The sequence below is a fragment of the Corythoichthys intestinalis genome, chromosome 3, assembly GCF_030265065.1.
Source record: "Corythoichthys intestinalis isolate RoL2023-P3 chromosome 3, ASM3026506v1, whole genome shotgun sequence".
In the NCBI taxonomy this organism is placed as follows: Eukaryota; Metazoa; Chordata; class Actinopteri; order Syngnathiformes; family Syngnathidae; genus Corythoichthys; species Corythoichthys intestinalis.
In genome coordinates, this window is record NC_080397.1 from 33802397 (window position 1) to 33823619 (window position 21223).

At 38.7% G+C, this 21223-nt stretch overlaps 1 protein-coding gene across 1 annotated transcript; it reads right to left on the reverse strand.

Moving 5' to 3' along the window:
• Positions 1–172: 172 nt before the first annotated feature.
• lrrtm4l2 (leucine rich repeat transmembrane neuronal 4 like 2) lies at positions 173–6990 on the reverse strand. Its single transcript, XM_057830918.1, has 2 exons — positions 6723–6990; positions 173–6365 (listed from the first exon to the last, which is right to left on the reverse strand). Exons 1-2 carry the CDS (start codon positions 6724–6726, stop codon positions 4756–4758), a joined length of 1614 nt encoding a protein of 537 aa, XP_057686901.1. The 5' UTR covers positions 6727–6990; the 3' UTR covers positions 173–4755.
• Positions 6991–21223: the final 14233 nt, after the last annotated feature.

Sequence of the window (21223 nt, forward strand, 5' to 3'; positions counted from 1 at the left end):
ATTTTGAAAGTTGGCTAAATTGGGGGTCTCAGAGCGGAATTTCAAGTCACCTGAGTGTTTTCCGCCACATATATATATATATATATATATATATATATATATATATATATATATATATATACTGTATATATATGTATATGGTATCGGTATCAGCCAATACTGCACAGCCAGGTATCGGTACCGGGGCCAAAAAATGGTATCGGTGCAAAACTACCATTCTACTTGAAACAGAATGGTTATGTTTTAAGACAAATTAACAATTAAAAAGAACAATCTCATTTTTACACTTGTGAACAATATTCATGTAATAGTTTGACCCTGAAGGTTATTTTTTTCAGTTTCCAGTATTTCTTAGAGTAAAAATTGTTTCCAAATAATAATTAGACAGCTATATTTTAAAAAGAAAATTAAAAACCCTATTAGGCATGGTAACTATGATAACTTTATTACTGGAACCGGATAAAAATCTTTTATGTTCATGTGTTAATAAACCAATTTCAGATGTACAGTGAGCTACAACATGCTTTTCTTCCATAGGTTGAATATTTTCTGGGACATATCGAATTTTTCTGTTTGCAACATTAGATTTCACAAAGTTGAAAATGGAATTTCCTTCAAATGTGTGTCGTTTGGGAGGCAGCTGAAATACACAGACTTTGATTGTACCTGCAATAAGACTGCAAAGAAGTCCGTTAAAAGTAATGAATGACTATTTATTCTTTTTTCCAACTTCATGTAATGGAAAATGAAGCAATGACAATAAAACCTTATGTTGCATCTTTAATGGGCTGTCATAACTGCCATATTGGCTTCATTTTACCTTCTAAATTAGGCTGTAACCTTTGGCAAACACAAGTATAATGTTGCATGGATGTTTTGCTAGAAAAAGAATGCACAGTGACAGATGTAAATCAAAATTTTACGCCTGCCAAGTGAGCGCTGGCCCCTCACGGCCTGACTTAACAGGAACACAGAGAAAACCAATCTTGTTTCTGGATTTTTGCCGGCAGGATTTTTGCAATTCTGTTTTCTCCCGTCATCTGCTTGTTTTTGCTGTCTGCTCGAAGATGCCTCCATCAACACAAGGACATTCTCCAGTTCAGGAAACTGACAGCATAGAGTCCCCGCACCCCTCCACCCTCCTTATTTTGCACGTAGCGCGTGGTTGCATTTGTACCTTGTTGTTGCTCAGTCAATACTGTGCACTGCTGCAATATTTCACCCAAACCAATAGCCTCGATAATGGTCTGCAAGATGCAGACCACGACTCTCTAATCAGCATTCTTGTTTTGGCTACACGCAGCACAAAAACATGGGAAAATTGCTTTTCATCAGTCATTATATGACAAATCAAACAGTAATTACAATATGTGTCAAACTGGGATCAACAAATCATTTATACTGTTCATGGAATTTCCTTTTTCTTCTTGCAGTTGGAAATGTTCCCATTGGTCCTTGAAAGAAATTCATCAGATTAAATGCAAGCATCGTTCAATTACCAAACACCATCGGTCAAAACAAACATTTGGACTAGACGGAAATTTACCTTCTTCACAAACTCAACAAGAAAAACAAGGAATGACATGCATGACAGCTGGGATAATAAACCACACGTGTAGTAAACTGATTAACTGTACAAGTCGTGTCTCGCCCGGGGGAAAATATCACCTTTTTATAGAATTCACATGCTGGAGCATCAGTTAATCCTGCCTGACTCAACACATGCCCACGTGTCCCCTGCGCAGGTTATCCCAGAAAGACGTAGGTGGAAGGAAAGCAGAAGGAGACAGATGAAGGTGGGTAATGTCTTCCTATTAGCGTAACAGACTTGACTTGACCTATAACAATCCCCATAGGGCCTGCTTCAATTCTCCTTTTCCTATTTTGGAATCATTGTTTTCTTAAAAGAAAAAATAATGGAGTCTTGTCTATATAAAGCCAACACGAGTGACCCACATTTAGTTAATACTATTGTCAGTGTTATTAAAGTCAAGAGGGGAGTCACAAAAGAGGATGGAAAACGACAAAATCTGTCATCAATTTTATATGCGCCATTATGTACTGTGAAATGTAGATCCCGCAAATGCAGAAATAAAGATGGATTCTTTTCCTTCCCTTCTCTTTTTCACCGTCTGTATTCTGCTAATTACAGTCATTTCCCCAGCAATGCATTGTAACCACATTTCTTAGCGCTTTTCACAAACAATGCTGAATCAATACACCATTTCTCATAAAAATACAAAAATGTCATGATCAATTGTACAATGTAATGAGCTCCAATGCAGGAGTTGAAGATATTGTTCCGTCTCAGTTTTGAAAGACATTGCAAGACAAGTACTCATTTAAAAATGTCCATTATTGTATTTTAGTTGACAATGGCATTGCCCTGTATTGCATCAGATTGAAAGCTGTTCCTAATGCTTTTTGTACCTTTATAACTGCAGTAACCAAAATATTGAAACACTTCTCACTTCAATACCATCACTAATCCAAAACTTAAATTTCAATAGTAGTGTAGTCATAATGTGATGGCCGGTGTATTCAAAAATCTTCAAAGTACATTTGTTTATATTCATGTTTTAAACAGATTTGATCATAAAGGGATGCATCTGTGAAACATAAAAGCCACTTTGGTCTGAAGGAGTGTTATCCATACTGAAAATGAAATGAGTGTGGGTTAGTTTGCCAAATTGATGTGCCAATAATATGTGAGCCTTCCACCAAAACCAGACACTTGCGTCAAAAATGGAGAACAATTGCATTTTTTTTAAGGGCTTATCATACTGTGCTTCTTATGAGCTCTCCAAAACTGGCAACATATTAGAAAATCAGTTAGAATTAATGAAGTAATCTTTTTTTTTGTGTTTAAACTTGAGGGAACTCAATGTGTGAGAATAGCCAAAGATGATTAGACATGTTTTTTTTTCTGAAGTGCTTGGCAAACATGCTTTATTCAACTTCTTTATTCTGATCAGTTCTGGGAAAATTGCCTTCACCAAATTGCCATGCATGATCTTGCATTTAGAGTCTGATAAACAGTACCTAAACATGGTGGGAGCTGCTAAAAAATAAAAAAGAAACTTTGGATTATTATGACCGTTTTCTTTCTCTTTCTTTCTTTCTTTCTTTCTTTCTTTCTTTCTTTCTTTCTTTCTTTCTTTCTTTCTTTCTTTCTTTCTTTCTTTCTTTCTTTCTTTCTTTCTTTCTTTCTGTCTTTCTTTTTTTAACCCGTTTTCTCAAACCTCTAAAAAAACACAAACACAACTTTAGAAATACAGTGGTACCTCTACATACAAAATTAATTCGTTCCAGGACCTTGTTTGCAATTGGTCGTATGTCGAGCAGGATTTTCCTATAAGAATACATTATAGTTCTATTAATTCATTCCACAGCCCAAAAACCTACACTAAATCCTTAATAAATGCTGCTGGTACTATTGCAAATAGCAATTACACAGAGCAAAACAAATGAATAAATGAATAAAAATCGATAGTATCTATAGATCATAATACCTGTAAAAATGTAACGCATCGGCTTCTAATGTGGTGGATGTGTTTTGCGTGGTGTACCTGAACGCACCGCGTTGGTGACTTGGCATAGTGAGAGAGGACATTTTACCTTCACTTTGTTCAGCTACAGCAGACAGTAGGCATGTTGTGTTGCACAAGTTCTAAAATAAATAATTAAAAATCTGATGAAGCTGGCGATTTTTAGACATTCTACGGCCAGATTGTTAAGCCAGTTCACGGACGGCATACCACGCTCATACTTTTCTATCATTTCCATCTTGATTTCAATGGTAAGCCTCACGTTTTTCCTTTTTTCATCACCTGCACTAACATTCTTGGAACACGTTGAATTCGCTCACAAGAAAATCCGCTGTGCGTCCGTCTTGCAGGAAAACAAAGAAAACTGCGTCGCTGTCTTAAATCGTGGTATTTCGAGCATATCGTCGGATGTAGAAACAAATGGCGGGTTAATTTATACGTTGGATGTCGATTAGATCGTGTGTCGAAGTGATCGTATGTTGAGATACCACGGTATAAGTGAATGTTTCTGAAGTAGGAGTTTATTCATATTTTGGGAACTATCGCAAACATTTGTTCTGATAAAACACACACATGGCATCTCACAGGCCATTATACCTCTTTTAGACGCTGTGTGAGCAGCATCTGGTCTCAGCGGAATAGCTTACATATTTGTAACTAATGCACTGGTAGGACATAGAGTAACATAGCTAAATATTAAAACTGACAATAGTAATCCCTCTGGAATTTTTTAATCTGGATAATAAACTCATCCTCTTGGGACATACACTCACACATACACTTACACATTCAATTACATCAAGATTCTCCCCTACAATTTCATATTTTACATAGTATACAATTAACATGATGTAAACAGGCAAGTAAAAAATGGCTCTGTTGCTTTACCCATGGTATAACCATCCATTTTGACCAACCAAAGGATCAACCAATTAACAGAGCTGAATCATGGGCAGTTTGTAGATTGTGTCATGCACAGGTAAGATGGTAGGTGTTGCATGTTAGTCACTGTATTAAAGAGCTTCCAGGATATCTCGCCTCTGCTCCTTCCACACAGATATATTGGACTCGGTTGCTGAACATTTGCCTCCATTGCAGAGGAGAGGAACATTTTATGATGCCATTTATTATAAAATCACATATCAGGTGAAAGATTTGCCCGGAAATGTCCCTTATAGTCTAATAGAAGACTTAGAAGAGCGGAACTCTATACTTCACATTCTATTGATCCCGAAATGGTGCATGTGCACGGCCGTGCCTCGTTTGTTAGTGAATCCATGGTTTCTGAGTTTGAATGGTAGCTCAGGTAGTATTCTTGTAACTGAGAGTTAAGGTCCTGCTCCTGCTTCCGCACTTTTTTCCTACGCTTATGTTTGACTGAGTGCTGCTGCAGTTGCCTCATGGTGTTGGGGTAGTGCCTCCATGAGACATAAATAACCAGGAGGATCAATGACACTGATAAAAACAGGGCTACAGTGCCCGCGATGATTTTATGAAAAGCCATATGTTCAAACGGCATCTCTGGGAAGGACGAAGTAGGAGATTTAGAGGGCGTGGGCGGTGAGGTGCTCAGATTCTGTCTATCCGTTTTATCAGGCCAGATGGATGAAGATGTCGATGTCAGCGCAGGAGACTCGTCATTATCCAGCTCCGTGACATCACTGAAGAGATGGTCCAAAGTGGCGTTCATAAAAGGGCTTGAAGTCAATACAGCTGCAGCAGCAGTGGTATTCACTTTAGCCATTATGTCCGCACAGGTGGAATAATTCCCCACGACATCCATGACCCTCTCTCCCTGCACAGACTTGGGACTGCTGCATATCATGCTAATGTCTTTGGCGTCCCTCAAGGTCCTGAGCCACGCCATGAGCGGGCAGATACTCGGTCTACAGTCCCAGGCGTTGCCGGCCAAGCCGACGGAGGTCACCGAAGTCCACGCCGCCACGGCTTCCACGGGAACGCTCCTGAGCTTGTTGGATTCCAAATTGAGTGTTTGTAAATTTGGCATCGACTGGAAAACCAAAGGGTCCAATGTTTGTATTTCGTTCCCCGAAAGGTCCAGTTTCTGCATTTTCAGCCAGGTCCAAGGTACGCCTTGACTTACGGCTCGTATGCGGTTCCACTGCAAGTAAAGAGTCTGTAGGTTTGTGAGCCGTGGGAAAATGTAGAAATTAATCCGTGAGAATTGATTGTGCTCTAAATGAAGCTCTTTGAGCCGGAACAGTCCTAAAAAGGTTGTGCGGGTGAGACTCCGCAGCCGGTTGTAACCCAAATCCAGAAACTCCAAGCTACGGCATTCCAGAAATGTACGGACGATAATCTGTTTGAGTCCGTTGGATCGAAGGTGGAGATTCTGGAGCTTGCGCAGGCCAAACAAATGTCCCGGCTGCAAAGACTGGAGCTTGTTGTATGATAGATCCAAATTCCGCAGGTTTGGGATGGCGCTAAACGTGTTGTTGTGCAGGTGGCTTATCTTATTGGAGCTAATAATGAGTTCTTTTAGCCTCCTCACACCGTGGAAGGCTAAAACATCCACTGCACTGATTGAATTATGGTCCAAATAGAGCCAGACAAGCTGATTGAGATGCGCAAACTGGTAGGGTATCAGCACAAGCAGATTGTTATAGCGTAGAGAAAGACCTTGGCATCCTGCGGTGATATTCTCGGGAATGTCTTGGAAAATGCCTGACTCGCAGTAGACGAGCTTGCCTTCGCAGCGACAACTTGCAGGGCATATCCTCTCCCCCTTGCTGAGCAACAGCCAGACAGTCGCCTGCACCAGAACACATGAAAACCTCCAGCCCAACATCACAGAACCTGTTGTGGGAGTAAAGTGGGGCACAAGCAATCAAAACAGTGCATCGCTTTTAGAGATTTTTTGCTCAAAGACATTTAAATAAGTAAAGATGAAAACTTCTTTATCCTTTAAACTCTGGATGTGAAAGTGAGAAAACGTGTGATGCGCAGACCTGCTTCATGAAGAATTTATAACAGACTGACATTAACTATTTTGAGGGAGCTTACAGATGGAGAACAACACCATTAAAATCACTGGCAGTCATGGTTAATGTATTGTACAGGAAAATGTCACTGAGCAAAATCTGAATGAAAATACTTCAAGGAACTGTGGGAATGCAAAACAATTCTAAATACACTTAAAAGGTATTCACTTACCCATGGTTTCTGAGGGAAGGAGTAATGCTGTGAAATAAATGGATGAGGAGCATATTAATCTGCGCGCAGATGTGAAGAAAACACAGCTCGTGCAGGAGGAGGGTCGAATACAACGCAAGGCACCACCTGTATCTTCACTCGCAGGAAGAGAAACGAACACAGCGGGAAGTTTTAATCCGCCGTGCAGTAAGGAAACATAAGGAAAAGGGACGCCTTCAAGCGTGGTTGGTTGCTGCTTTTACAACCTTCTATGTGCAGCACAAGCAGTATGTGGAGCACTGACGGAGGGATGTGGAACCATCTCTATCTCTCTCTCTCCCCTCTCTCTGTCTCTCCTCTCTCTCTCTAACATTTCTTCTCCTTTTTATTTAAGGGAGAGGGTTGCTGAGGGAATTGCACATAATATTTAAGCTGAAAACAGACACTTAGGTCAAAAATTGAACATTTGAATTTCTCTGTACATTTGCCAGAGTTCCAAAACTGCAACAGTATTTGAAACCCGATTTAAAATTATAAAATAATCAAATTCTTTTGTTCTTCTAATTTGAGTAAATTCAAGATCATAAAGTAAAGAGTCTCAACAAGATCAACGGAGAGAAAGGCTTGTAGTTCTTAAAAGATAAATGTTATTATGAGTTTTTAAAAAATTGATATTGTAACCCCGTTGATGTTAAAATTAGTTTAAAGAGTAGGTCGCTATTGTTTTTGAAGTCGCAGGGTGGTGACGTCACATAGCTACGCTGCCGGGCTTCCTCAGTATGACTCTAGCGACATAAACATGTCATCTGTACAACCCTTTCAATTTGAACCTGAGATGAACGTCAATAAGCATGACAGCACTGTCGATATTTCACAAAACGAGCAGCAAAAGCAAAATGAACAAGAGAGACTGGATGAGAGGAGACGAAAGTAGGGAAAATAAAATGTTCTGCCAAAATGTGCAACACCGGCAAAACATACTGCAAGAGGCAAATTTGACACCCAAAGTACTACCATGCGCTTTCAGGTTGTTTTGTTTAGGTGCATACAGACAGAACATACTAAATATGCCTTAAGAAAATCCTTAAACGTAATATCAAATAAGAATGTTTTAAATATGCTATGTGACTAATGTGGTCAACAGATCAACAATCTGCTTTAAAACTACCACAAGAAAACACAATGTTTAAAAGTATGAGAGGGAAACACTTGTAAAAAGTATTTTGAGGCAACGAAATGGTAACGAAAGACTGAATAAAAACACAAATAGCAAGTGCTCGCCTTGGATGTGCGCATGTGTCTCCCCACGTAGATGGAATTGGAGTAACCCGGTAGTGTTCGTCTAGTGACACTGACAATCTACGTCATAACACTGACACTCCATTGCGCACATACAACATGGTATGTGCGTAGGTCAAAACATGTACTAAATATTTTAGATTTTTAAATCAATGGCAACATTTTATGTGTTTCTAATAACATATTGTAAAAGAGAATAATTGTGGCTTATTAGAGTCTTGAAGTCCGAGGTTCTCTTTTATGGGTTTCACCATCCAATGATCTGAGCAAACATCCATTTTATAAACAAACCTCTGACCCTCATTTTGATCGACGGCGCAAATATGTAAAAGCAGTAAACATGGTGAAAAAATGCACTTCTTTAGAGTATTTATTTCAGCTGTTTTCTCAATGCCAATGATGGGTTCACTTGAAAAAATACCCATAACAACAACTCTTGGATACATATTTTGAAATTAAAGTTTCTGAGGTGAGTGTTTATTAATAAATTATTCAGAAAATACCCCCTACAGATTTTTTACCGATACCCTCAGAGCGTGCCATGCCTCATTTTGACTCTGTGAGTAGCGTGCGGTTATGCTGCAACAGCTCATATAGTGTTAAATAATATACAGCGATGTAAAAGCATATATCGGAACTCACCTATTACAAACCTGTATGAATGTCGTAATTACCGTATTTTTTGGACTATAAGTCGCATTTTTGTTCATAGTTTGGCTGGGGGTGCGACTTATACTCAGGAGCGACTTGTGTGTCTGCGACTTATATAATTTCACATGTTATTTTGGTGTTTTAGAGTGACACTGATGGTTTGTTAAACTTGTTAGCGTGTTCTTTATGCTATAGTTATCTAAATAACTCTTAATAGCTATGTTACTTTAACATACCGGCCAGTTTCACATTTCGTTGTCCAAGCATCATGTAACATTATCATACTGTACACTTATTCAGCATGTTTTTGTATATTTTATTTTTATATTGTATTTTTATTTTAAATTGCCTTTCAAGATGGCATATCTGTTCTATGTGTAAGATTTTATCAAGTAAATTTCCCCCCATAAATGCGACTTATACCCCAGTGCGACTTATATATGTTTTTTTCCTCTTCATTGGGCATTTTATGGCTGGTGTGACTTATACTCAGGTGCGACTTATAGTCCGAAAAATACGGAATGTAAATCTTCACAAATATGAGTATTAAATTCTTACGCCACTGGCAAATCCAACTCATTCCTAATTGCTGTTTGTTACCTCGAAACGATATATGTCAGGGCCATGATATATACAACATAATTCACTTTGTTTATCATTTAACTAAAACATAACTATTTTTTTATCTTGACCTTTGACCTTTGAGACCTTTTTGGGTTGGAACAGAACAACATTACAGTCCTAAAGGAGAGATGTAGTGTATCTTATGAAAATTGACTCTTCTGTCCCTGACATGGTTTGGAATCACCTTTATATTATAGTATTGTATAGAAGACTAGAATATTAACTAGAATAATAACTATTAGCTGCTTCAATCATAGAGTATAACAAAATGAAAAGTTGTTAAATTAGTAAACACTAAAAGGCTTCACCAAGGAGGGACAGCATTATCTCAATTCCGTCAATTTTCTGGTTCACTTATATTTTATTAATGATATAGCTGTGTGGGTTTTGCGCTAATATCGTGATTGCTTCATTCACTCAAATGTTATACCATCAACATGTCTATCAAGCTGCACCCAGAGGCATGAAAAGAGGGCATAAATAAATACACGCTCATTTAAGCCTGAAGAGGTGGGAACACTGGGAATGGAATCAATTTGAAGAGGCAAATGAGAGTGAATTCCTGCTAATCTCGTGTTTATTTTTTTTCCACACTTGCCTCATTTTGCTTAAAGCGCCAGTTGGGATATGCAGAAGGCCTACAATAGACAACAGTTGCGTCCCTGTTTTTGTACTATGTAGTAACAGCGACACCTTGTGTGTGTAAAAATGTTGTTTTGAACCTTGATTTGAATCCTGAAATTCTATACATTGAACGGGGAGAAAAATCTGTACCACCAACACTTGTGAAAAAAGCTTATTTATTTATTTATTTATTTATTTATTTATTTATTTATTTATTTATTTATTTATTTATTTTTAAATCTTCTTTAGCATGAATTAATAGTCCTTGCTGGTTACCAGAACTAGAAATCCTTCTTCTCATTTCCTTATAATGCCTTCTTGTTGGATTTGGCCTATAGTATCTTTTACTGGATAAATTGAAAAAAAATGTTCAGCATTTTTTTTTTTTTTTTTTTGTAGTGTTACTTGCCCTATTGTGTAAAAATACATTTTTAAGCAGTCCATCATGAAATACCACAGTGGGAGTCAATCTCAGACCAATCAAGCAACCTTTTGATGTGGCGAGAAGGTGTTCCTTTGTGAATGTCTAGGCAGAAGGACACTGTCACACTTGAAAAACAGGGCTCTCATGATCTTTAATTTTTTTATCAATGGTATCTCATCTTTTGTGTGAAAACATCCAAAATGAACTGACTGCGTGCACATCAAAGACTGCTGCGGGGAATTTACAATGCAATCATCTTCAGAGAGGTGATAACTGCTATCTATAACTGCCAATAACAGAAGGCTAAGAGAGCAAAGAAATGCACGACACATCACACTTCTTTGATATGTAGCACAATTAACCTGTTTCAACCCCATTAAGTGAGATCAGGAGGTGAATTCACCTTTGCTAAATGATGTTAATGTAGATCGTCCCAATGTCACACAGTGGATAGACAGGAGGAGCTCTTGAAAAGTTAATTTTGAATGTGTCTTTATACACCGATTTTTATTCTGCTGTGCTTGGCTCTATCATACAAATGAGCAGGTGCACTAAACCCAATTCAATGTTGTCACATTACTTGACTCAGTTGACAGACACTGAAGAATGTCTAAAAAGCAGTAGAAAAATAAAGGAGGCATTCAAGTAAATCAATTTTAGTTTGAATGTAAAGGGAAACCAGAAAAAATTCAAGGAAATTTGAATAGGCCTGCTAATTTTTTCAAGTGGTCAAATATATTTTAAACTTGAAAATGCAATTGCGTGAGGATGCTTTCCTGCTTGTCCGTGAACTGCAGTGGATTTTATTGCACTTGCTGTTGATTTTGGGGCACTTTTGGTTAGACTCTTGTTGATTTTTGGGTCATTTCCTGGAAATAGATTAACACTGAAATTAGAGGTATTTAGAAAATGGATGCAAAATGAGCAATAGCAGTTTTAATTTGTCCAAAAACATAGCTATGAAAGGTAGATCCCCATACCTTTATCTATTTATTAGGGGCAGAGAGATTATCTGGTCTGCTCAATACACAGAGACGAGACTCCGACCCCACCACAAGAATTGATTGATTGATTGATGTTTATGTATTTATTTTCCCTTCAGGCATGACAAATCCAACAGCATTTATATGTGTTTACAATTAATTCAACCCGAAAAGAAAAGGGCTGACGGGAGAAGCCGAAGTTTATTGAAACCCGTCCCCAGTATACCATACAGGGTGACCCAAAAAAAAGTTTACACTCAGTTGACTGCTTGTTTAAAAGCCATTGAAACATATCTAAATAGGTTGTCATGCTTAAGTGATTAATTAAGGTCACTCAATGCAGCTGGTAATCTCTCGTCTCTACAATTCCTGTGCTTCTGCTGAAAATGAAGAAAACTTTAGCTGTACCTGAACTGCTGCGTGCCGGTCTGACACCTACTGAGATTGCAGCAAATCTGAGAATATCCAGATTTGCAGTCTACAAAGTTAAAAAGAAGCTGAAAGATACTGGAACAGCCTTACGAAAACCTGGGTCTGGAAGTGCCCGATCTGTGGGGACCAAAAAGTTGATTGACAAGGTGATATGTGGCCACCAAGAGTCCAGATCTCAATCCCCTGGATTATAGCATATGGGCAACTGTGGAAGACAGTGCCTGTAAGAAGCCACAAACTTCTGTGGTAGCCTTGGAGAGGTCCATTGTTAGATCTTGGGAAAAGATGACAGCATCCTACATAAAGAAGCGTTCCGCAGGCGCCTGGAGGCTGTTGTGACACTTAAGGGAGGACACATTGAAAAACAGAGTGTACTGTACATGTTCTTTACAATAATGTATAATTTGTGATTAAATTCTAATTCTAAGATGAATAAACATGGAATTTAAGTTGTATTATGGCAGTATAAACTTTTTTTTTTGGGTCACCCTGTATAGGACGCAGAAAATATCGAATATCAATTTTTGGAATACTGTCCTTGACCAATTGCATCCGTAATAATTTCCATTGACTCCGTCAGAGCTTGTGCAGTTGAGTGGTCTTTTCTAAAACCATACTGGACAGAGCCTTGAGGTACTCCACATGTAACTTCAAGTTTTTCCAACCTTTTCCCACTAATTGTCACATATTGATGCCTTTTAGATAGATAAATGTGTCCTTCGCCTTCGAGTGTCTGAGTAAATGAAATCATCATTTCATGATTTTTTTTTCCTTTTTTTTTTTTTCAAAGGCAAATCAGGAAGAGGAATGGACTGAAAAATTCAGTTAAAAAATATGGTCCCGTGAAAACTGTGAGGCAACATGCTAACGAGCAGAGGTGCGTAGAGTAGCCAAAACTTTTACTCAAGTAAGAGCAGTGTTACATCGAAATAATATTACTCAAGTAAAAGCAAAAGTAGTCGTCCATAAAATTTACCCAAGTACAAGTAAAAAAGTATTTGATGAAAAGAATACTCAAGTAATGAGTAAACTGCTTACAATGTCTGATTATTATTATTTCATTATATTTCTTATAAACAGTTTTCTCAGCACGTTGTCTAAATTAACTTTTAACTTTTAGTATTATTATGCTACCTTAACCTATTACAAGACCATATCAGGCCAAAAAAAAAAAAAAAGAAAACACAACACAAAAATCAACAAATGCCAGGTAGAAATATCTGCAGAATTGAAACATCGCCCATCTAAAGGTCATGAGTGCCCTCTAGTGGACCTAACCCTACCTATGGGCATCTCTAGCAAAAATAAAATAAACTCTAATGCGTATAATAAAGGAAGAAAGTGTAACGACCAGTGTTGTTAATAACAGAGTATAACGGTGTTAGATTTCAGTAGTGAGTTATCTAATTGATTACTTTTCTCATCTTTGCAACGCTGTTACCGTTATTGGGTGCATTAGTGCGTTACTGCAATATGGTTGAATATTGCAAACGCGATGCTAGGTGGCTCTAACAATAGCCGACAGCCTACAAATTACACTCACATGATACTACATTAGATATCACATGTTCATAGAACTAGATGCCAAATGACAGACTCGGTGGCGTTAGCACATGTATAGAGAACTAGATGCGAAATGACAGACTCGCGACGTCAGTAAACAGCCGCCATCTTAAAGCAGCAGACTTCTCAGGAAGGCTCTGTTGTAGCAAACCTTTCAAGCGAACCTAAGTAACTTTTTATGTAAAATACTCCTAAATCGGCAAAATCCTGACTTGAATCTATCTGTAAATGATAAAACAGTTTTAAAACTTTCACATGTCGAAAGTAGACAGAAGGGAACTAATGCAATAACGAGACCAATTTTATCAACTTTAACGGTTGATTCACAATATTAACTCATTTGCTCCCAAAAACATATAAATACTTTCGATTGTTAATTGTTTCAGTGTCCCAAAGACATATTTATACGTCTTTTATGCTTTTTTTCACAAGAGACATCTCTAGGTTCTGATGCAACTTGGCTCCAAAGCACAATGATGAAAATCCATTTTAAAGCAATAAAACTGGCCACTGGAGGGCAGTAGCGCATTTGGTAAGACCCACAACCCGATTCAAAGGAACAAACGGCCGGGCCGCACGACCGGGGTGCCGGTGGAAGACGACCTAATGGACGACCAGGAGGCCAGGCGGCGGACGACCGGGCAGAACAACCGGGAGGACGCCTGGGATGCCGGGTGCTGGACGACCACGCAGAACGACTGGGACCACCAGTGCAGCGGACGATGCCGTTGAGCCCGTGCTGCTCACCGAGCAGAGCCCGCGCAGCTGTGCTCGGCCGCTCGCGTCCCCCACTACCCTCCAGTGTCCCGCGACTCAGGCAGAAACGCGAACGGCCAAACCAGTTCCCCCCCAGGAACAGAACATGCCCCACACAATTCCCCAGGGGAACTCCGCCACGAGGCAGTGGTCACCACAAAAGAAAGACAAAAAAAAAAAATCCATCTTGATTAGCTAGGCGGCGATGAGGGAAAAGTTTAGCCAGGCTGTCGCAGCCACAACAGCATCATCTCTCAGTTCAATAGTATAGTTATGTGTAAATAAATTGTTACTTTGCTATCAAAGCTCTATGTCTTGTTGTTTATGTTATTTTGTAGGAGGAAAACATTATTCAGATGTTTGGGATGTCACAAAAGAAAAAAAATAGCTGTGTTAAAGTCAGTTATGTTTGAAATGTATGCTTTTACAAAAAGCTCAATTTCTGTTTTTTCATCAGAAATTGGAAAATTGCTCCAACTAAGCTATTTTGTAATGCTGATTTCTAAAGAATGGAAAAAGATATGAACTGTTTTTTTTTCCTGCTGAAAGTAGAGAGTCTAATCTTTCTTTTGGTGGGTTCCATGTTTATATAGCAATAGAACAGAATTTTCTGTGGGCCTTGCAATATCATTCAAAATCCAGTAAAACGGCTGGGAGCGAGGGGGATTGCACCGGTGAAAATAGCTGGGAGTGAATGAGTTAAATGACTTCCAAACATAATAAAGGTTACAATCTAGTTATCGCAAAATCCGCAATATCCCTGTGTTTAGTTAAATTTAGGTAAAGCCTAGGCTAGGGCCGACTGTCCAAAAAATCCTTGAACGTCACATAGTGTGACCTATGCTTTCTTCTTTTTTGAATGGCAAAGATAGTTTAATTCAATCAGTTAATACAAACATATTTGAAGTGAAAGACGTTATAGAAAGGATTAAAATATACTGTATATAATATAATAATGTGTAAAACATGAAAAGTAACGGCAGTTACTTTGCCAAGTAACTAATTACTCTTACATTGAGGTGACTGAGTTACTAACTTAATCACTTTTTGGAAGAAGTCATTTTTAACTGTAATTAATTACTTTTTAAAAGTAAGATTAACAACACTGGTAACGACTAGTGTAGCTCAAAGTAGCAAAGTAAGAGTAGCGTTTCTCCATCGGAAACCTACTCAAGTTAAAGTAAAAAGTATGGCGTGATAAAGCTAGTTTTTAGAAGAACATATTTGTCAAAAAACTTACCCAAGTACACTACCGTTCAAAAGTTTGGGGTCTAAGCAACCCCAAACTTTTGAACCGTAGTGCACCTCATGAAAATTCCCACGATACAATACGGTTCAAAAGTTTGGCGGGAGTGTAAATGTAACAGGGTAAATGTGACGCATTGCTACACATGTTGTTAATTGACACAATAAAGTATGCCTCACTTTCCATCAGTGGCCCCATTCTGGTGCATTCTATTTGAAAATATTTCAAAAGTAAAGTGCAAAAAAAAATCTCTTGTACATTACTAAGGCACGAAAAGTGTTTATTCAGGAGTGAAGTGGTGGATTCTCTTGAGATTGAAGTGTCAGGGTCAATTATCATCATTTTAAACCAAATCCTACAATGGTGGAAGTGTGTTTTTCTACACATGCAAGTGATATTTAGTAAAAAACGTGTGAACTTTTAGGGTCATCATCCTTCATCCAATGTGGCAAGAAATAAAGATTCCTCAGACAAATGTTGTGTTTAAACAGTGTTCAAACCAGATTCCTCTCATTAGCTTAATACATGTTGAGTCGCCTCCGCTTCTGGTGCCTCCGCAGCATGGCTTTATCTAAAGAGATTAAATGCTAATCATAGGCTCCCGAAAATAAAACGCAATATGTATCCAGGACAGGATGATTTTTCACTTTTTCATCTTCCAAAAAAAACCCCCAAAAAGCTCAAGAATCGTCCTCGTCAGATCTTTGAGTTGTGTCAAGCTGATGTTTGAAGTTTCATAAAAAGCTCTTAGAAGTTGATCACAGAATTTTGGTCAGATTGGGATCAGGATGAAGGCATCAAGTTGAGGGTTCAGACAAGCTCTAACTTTTTTTGTAGCAAAGTCGAAGGCAAGTGAGCAACACCCTTTTTCTTTTTATTCTCATCAGGGGATTGAGGGACAGATGTTTTGGTGCATCTCCCCGTCTCAAAGATGCTTACCTGCTGCTCACACATTTTGTAAGTGTAATTTAGCAGATAATTAGTCTATATATTTAGAAATTGGGTTCAGAGTAAATAAGACCTGCTTCTCCAATGTTTGAAACCTTTTGTTTGCTCTAATTATTAGAAAATTTATACAGTTGTGCACCGTTTCTTTGGGAGTCATTATTCTGTATAAAAAGCAGGTGCATCACTCGCTCTATTATTCAGGGCTCAGTCAGTCACAGACAGTCATTAAAGTTTCATGGGAAGCAATTTGGTGGCGGAGTTATTTGCAAAGTGAGGTGAGTGCATGTGGTGACACTACACCTTTGTTTGTTGGGCTTGGAGCTTGCGTTCTTCCCATTTTGAGAGAAGGCACTAGTGTGCCTCTCTGACAGGGTGAACTTCTCCCTGATAGGCCCTTAAGGGGAATCATCAAAGACGAGAGCAATGAGCACGGATTAAGCTCAGGTCACGCAAGCAAAAAGCCAAAAATAATCATTTGGAGGAAATTATGTCAGAAATAAGGGAGAATTTTGAGTGTTTGAGGTTTGAGGGTGAATCAACCACTAATTGTGCAAGTTCTCCCACTTGAAAGTATTAGAGAGGCCTGTAATTGTCAACATGGGTAAACCTCAACCATGAGAGACATAATGTGAAAAAAAAAACAGAAAATCACATTGTATGATTTTTAAAAGATTTATTTGCAAATCATGGTGGAAAATAAGTATTTGGTCAATACCAAAAGTTCATCTCAATACTTTGTTATGTACCCTTTGTTGGCGATAACGGAGGCCAAACGTTTCATGTAACTCTTCACAAGCTTTTCACACACAGTTACTGGTATTTTGGCCCATTCCTCCATGCAGATCTCCTCTAGAGCAGTGATGTTTTGGGGCTGTCGTTGGGCAACACGGACTTTCAACTCCCTCTACAGATTTTCTATGGGGTTGAGATCTGGAGACTGGCGAGGCCACTCCAGGACCTTGAAATGCTTCTTACGAAGGGGATCATTGTCATGCTGAAAGACCCAGCCACGTCTCATCTTCAATGCCCTTGCTGATGGAAGGAGATTTTCACTCAAAATCTCTCGATACATGGCCCCATTCATTCTTTCCTTTACACAGATCAGTCGTCCTGGTCCCTTTGCAGAAAAATCGCCCGAAAACATGATGTTTCCACCCCCATGCTTCACAGTGGGTATGGTGGTCTTCGGATGCAATTCAATATTCTTTCTCCCCCAAACACGAGAACCTGTGTTTCTACCAAAAAGTTCTATTTTGGTTTCATCTGACCATAACACATTCTCCCAGTCCTCTTCTGGATCATCCAAATTCTCCCTAACGAACCGCAGACGGGCCTGGACGTGTACTTTCTTCAGCAGGGGGACACAACTGGTAGTGAAGGATTTGAGTCCCTGGCGGCGCATTGTGGTACTGATAGTAGCCTTTGTTACTGTGATCCCAGCTTTCTGTAGGTCATTCACTAGGTCCCCCCGTGTGGTTCTGGGAATTTTGCTCACCATTCTTGTTATCATTTTGACGCCACGGGGTGAGATCTTGCACGGGGGCCCCAGATCAAGGGAGATTATCAGTGGTCTTGTATGTTTTCCATTTTCTAATAATTGCTCCCACTGTTGATTTCTTTACACCAAGCATTTTACCTATCGCAGATTCAGTCTTCCCGGCCTGGTGCAGGTCTACAATTTTGTCTTTGGTGTCCTTCGACAGCTCTTTGGTCTTGGCCATAGTAGAGTTAGGAGTGTGACTGCCTGAGGTTGTGGACAGGTGTCTTTTATACCGATAATGAGTTAAAACAGGTGCCATTAATACAGGTAACGAGTGGCGCCTCGTTAGACCTCATTAGAAGAAGTTAAACCTCTTTGACAGCCAGAAATCTTGCTTGTTTGTAGGTGACCAAATACTTATTTTCCACTCTAATTTGGAAATAAATTCTTTAAAAATCAAACAATGTGATTTTCTGTTTTTTTTTTCCTACATTCTTTCTCTCATGGTTGAGGTTTAGCCATGTTGACAATTACAGGCCTCTCTAATATTTTCAAGTAGGAGAACTTGCACAATTGGTGGTTGACTAAATACTTATTTGCCCCACTGTAAATTTTTATCTTCAAATATCTCCCCTTTAAACTGGCCAAAACATCTACACTACATTAATACTTATGTTATAATACGCTAATTAATATTTATCTGATAGTGTAACTTAAAAGCTTACATTAAAAAATACATATCTTTTAAACATAATTTTTAGACAAATTCCCTCCTGTATTGCTCTTCTGAGCCAGATATGATACAAGTCAGAGAAAGCGACTGACGCGAAACTCCTTTTTCCATGTTGAAACAAGCCATTCATTAATGGTGTTGACGACCTTTAGTCACAATGTCCACTAACTCTTGAAAAGTGCGCCTTGAATATGAATTTTTAATCATGTCTGTTATTACTCTGCCTCAGGCATCTTTGCGTAATTATGAATACCACAGAGTTCTAAGCATGACACGCACTGCTGTAATTTGTGAGCCGTTCCACCAAAAGCAGGCGCTTCTTGAAAGTCAGAATGACATATGATGCCATCTAGAGGCCATGTTTATATATCATTACATTTTTTAAAAAAAGAATGTTTTCTAAATAATTCACGAATTAACCCTTACCTCAGTCACTTCCACTTGAAGGTTTCCATCTAAATGTTGACCTCCCTCAGAGTTCCACTTTTTTCCCCCACTGTTTCATGCATAAATTACAATAAAATGAGTGAGTGTGGTTTGTGATTTGATTGCTTTATATTTTGTAAGTCAGAATGCTCTGCAAATAAACAAATTTGAGCTCAGTGACAATATATTGTCACACCACACCTTATTATGCAAGTACTTCTGCATTTTGTGCTTCCTCCACGTTCACATATGTCAGGAGTAATGAGAAAACAAGGCAACTCACCAGTGCCTTTATGTCAGTCAAACCAGCTGAACTCAGCCAAACTAAGACGAGTTTATAAGTGGTTTTGTTTTTAGAGAAATCCTTAGGCATTTTGGAACCAGAAATTCACCTTATTCAGACTCCTTTTGTAAACATTGACCAATTACGATGTGCACATTTCCAACAAATGGTTTCAGAGGTGCAAAAAATCATTAAAAAAAAAAAGTGTATCAAATATATGGCGGAAAACACTCAGGTGACTTGCCAACTTTCAAAATTGTCTGATATGCATGTGTGATACATCATTGGAAAGCTTAAAATCTCAATTTTCTGGGGGAAGAAAATTTTTGAACAGGAGGACATTTAAAAAAAAAAAAAAAAATGTAAACAGCAAAACCCTATCTGGAGGTGAAAGCGTGCCAGAGCAGAATTAAAGACGCCATGACTTTAATGGGATATCATCGCGTACTTTCCTTGTTTCAATCCAAAAACTCCATGTAGTATGTATCACTGAGTGTCAAGTCACAGCTGTGAATGGCCACAGCTGGATTTTTGGGAGATTCTATGGGTGAAACATGGTAATATAACAAGGGTCGCGATGCAGAAATCGCAGACTTCAAGGAGTGCTCGAGATGTTCTTTTTCATATATTTACCCTTTTAAACGTTATTTTTGAATTTTTCTTTGTTTGGATCGATTATTTATCATCTAACACAGACATGTCCAAAGTGCGGCCCGGGGGCCAAATGCGGCCCGCAGTCAAATTTCATCCGGCCCCCAGCCTCTGTCATAAGATCAGTAACGTCTGGCCCGCACACAGACTTAATAAATTGGTCAGCAGTACTGCTACCAGCATATGAAGTAGCTTACACACCAAATGCTGCTCCTCAGTTACCCACTAAAAGGCAGCAGCACTCTAAGCAACATTATCCCGTGTGATCCTTGACTTCCAATTTTCTAAAATGACGACAATCCACAAAGAAAAAGTTGACTGCGACGGCTGACGCTTCAAGGATAGGTGGAAATTGGACTATTTCTCCATTAAATACGCACAACTGTGTCTGCCTCATTTGCAAAGAGACAGTCGCTGTTTTTAAATAATTCAATGTGAGGCGATATTACCAAACAAGACACACTGACATGCACGACAAAATTACAGGGAAGATACGCAGCAAGAAATTGAAGCAACTTTTGAAGCTAGTTTAATTTCACAGCGGCAGTATTTCGCAAGAGCCCGAGTCGAAAGAGAACGCTAGTTGCGAGATTGTTGAAATTATTAATTAAAATAAAAAAAATAAAGCAAATGTGACACACAGAATGGCTTGCTAAAATTTGCTTAAATATATTGTTCCGCGTAAAGGACGTCAGCCAAGGTCGGCCCCCCACATTTTTACCACACCAAATCTGGCCCCTTTTGCAAAAAGTTTGGACACCCCTGATCTAACATATCGGAGAAAATGCGACAGTCACAAAAGAAATACAATTAAGCAATAGTTATGAGTTAGATATCTGTGACTTTTTTTTACAGACGCCATTTTTTTCATTGTGACATAATTTGTTTAGAAGTTTAAATTATACGAGTGAATAATTTTTTGAAGTCGTTTTTTTCTTAAACGAAATTTTGGACATTAATTAATGATTCTAAGCTAAAAATGACAAACATTTTGAATAACAAATTCTATTACTTAACTTCTTTTCATGGCCAGGTTGAAAGAAAAGCGGTTACGCGACGTCTGTAAACGGGGGTTTTGAGGGTAAAACGGACAAATTAAAAATAGTTTGTGGGCTTAATGTGCCATGAATCTGCTATGGCAGCATATAGACATATTGTTCTATCAAACACAACTGTTACGGCTCACTCACCCTCACCTTCACTTCCTCCTCCTCACTGACTGTGCACACCTGTCACCAATCTCCACACCTGCCACCACTTCACAATCAACAGCCTGCCACTACAAAAGACCGGTCCGCAAATCATTCAACACCAGAGCTTCACCTAACCTCACATGCTAAAGTACAGGCCACTCTATCGACCAACCTTTGACTTGTTGGTATACCTTTTCTTCGCAGCA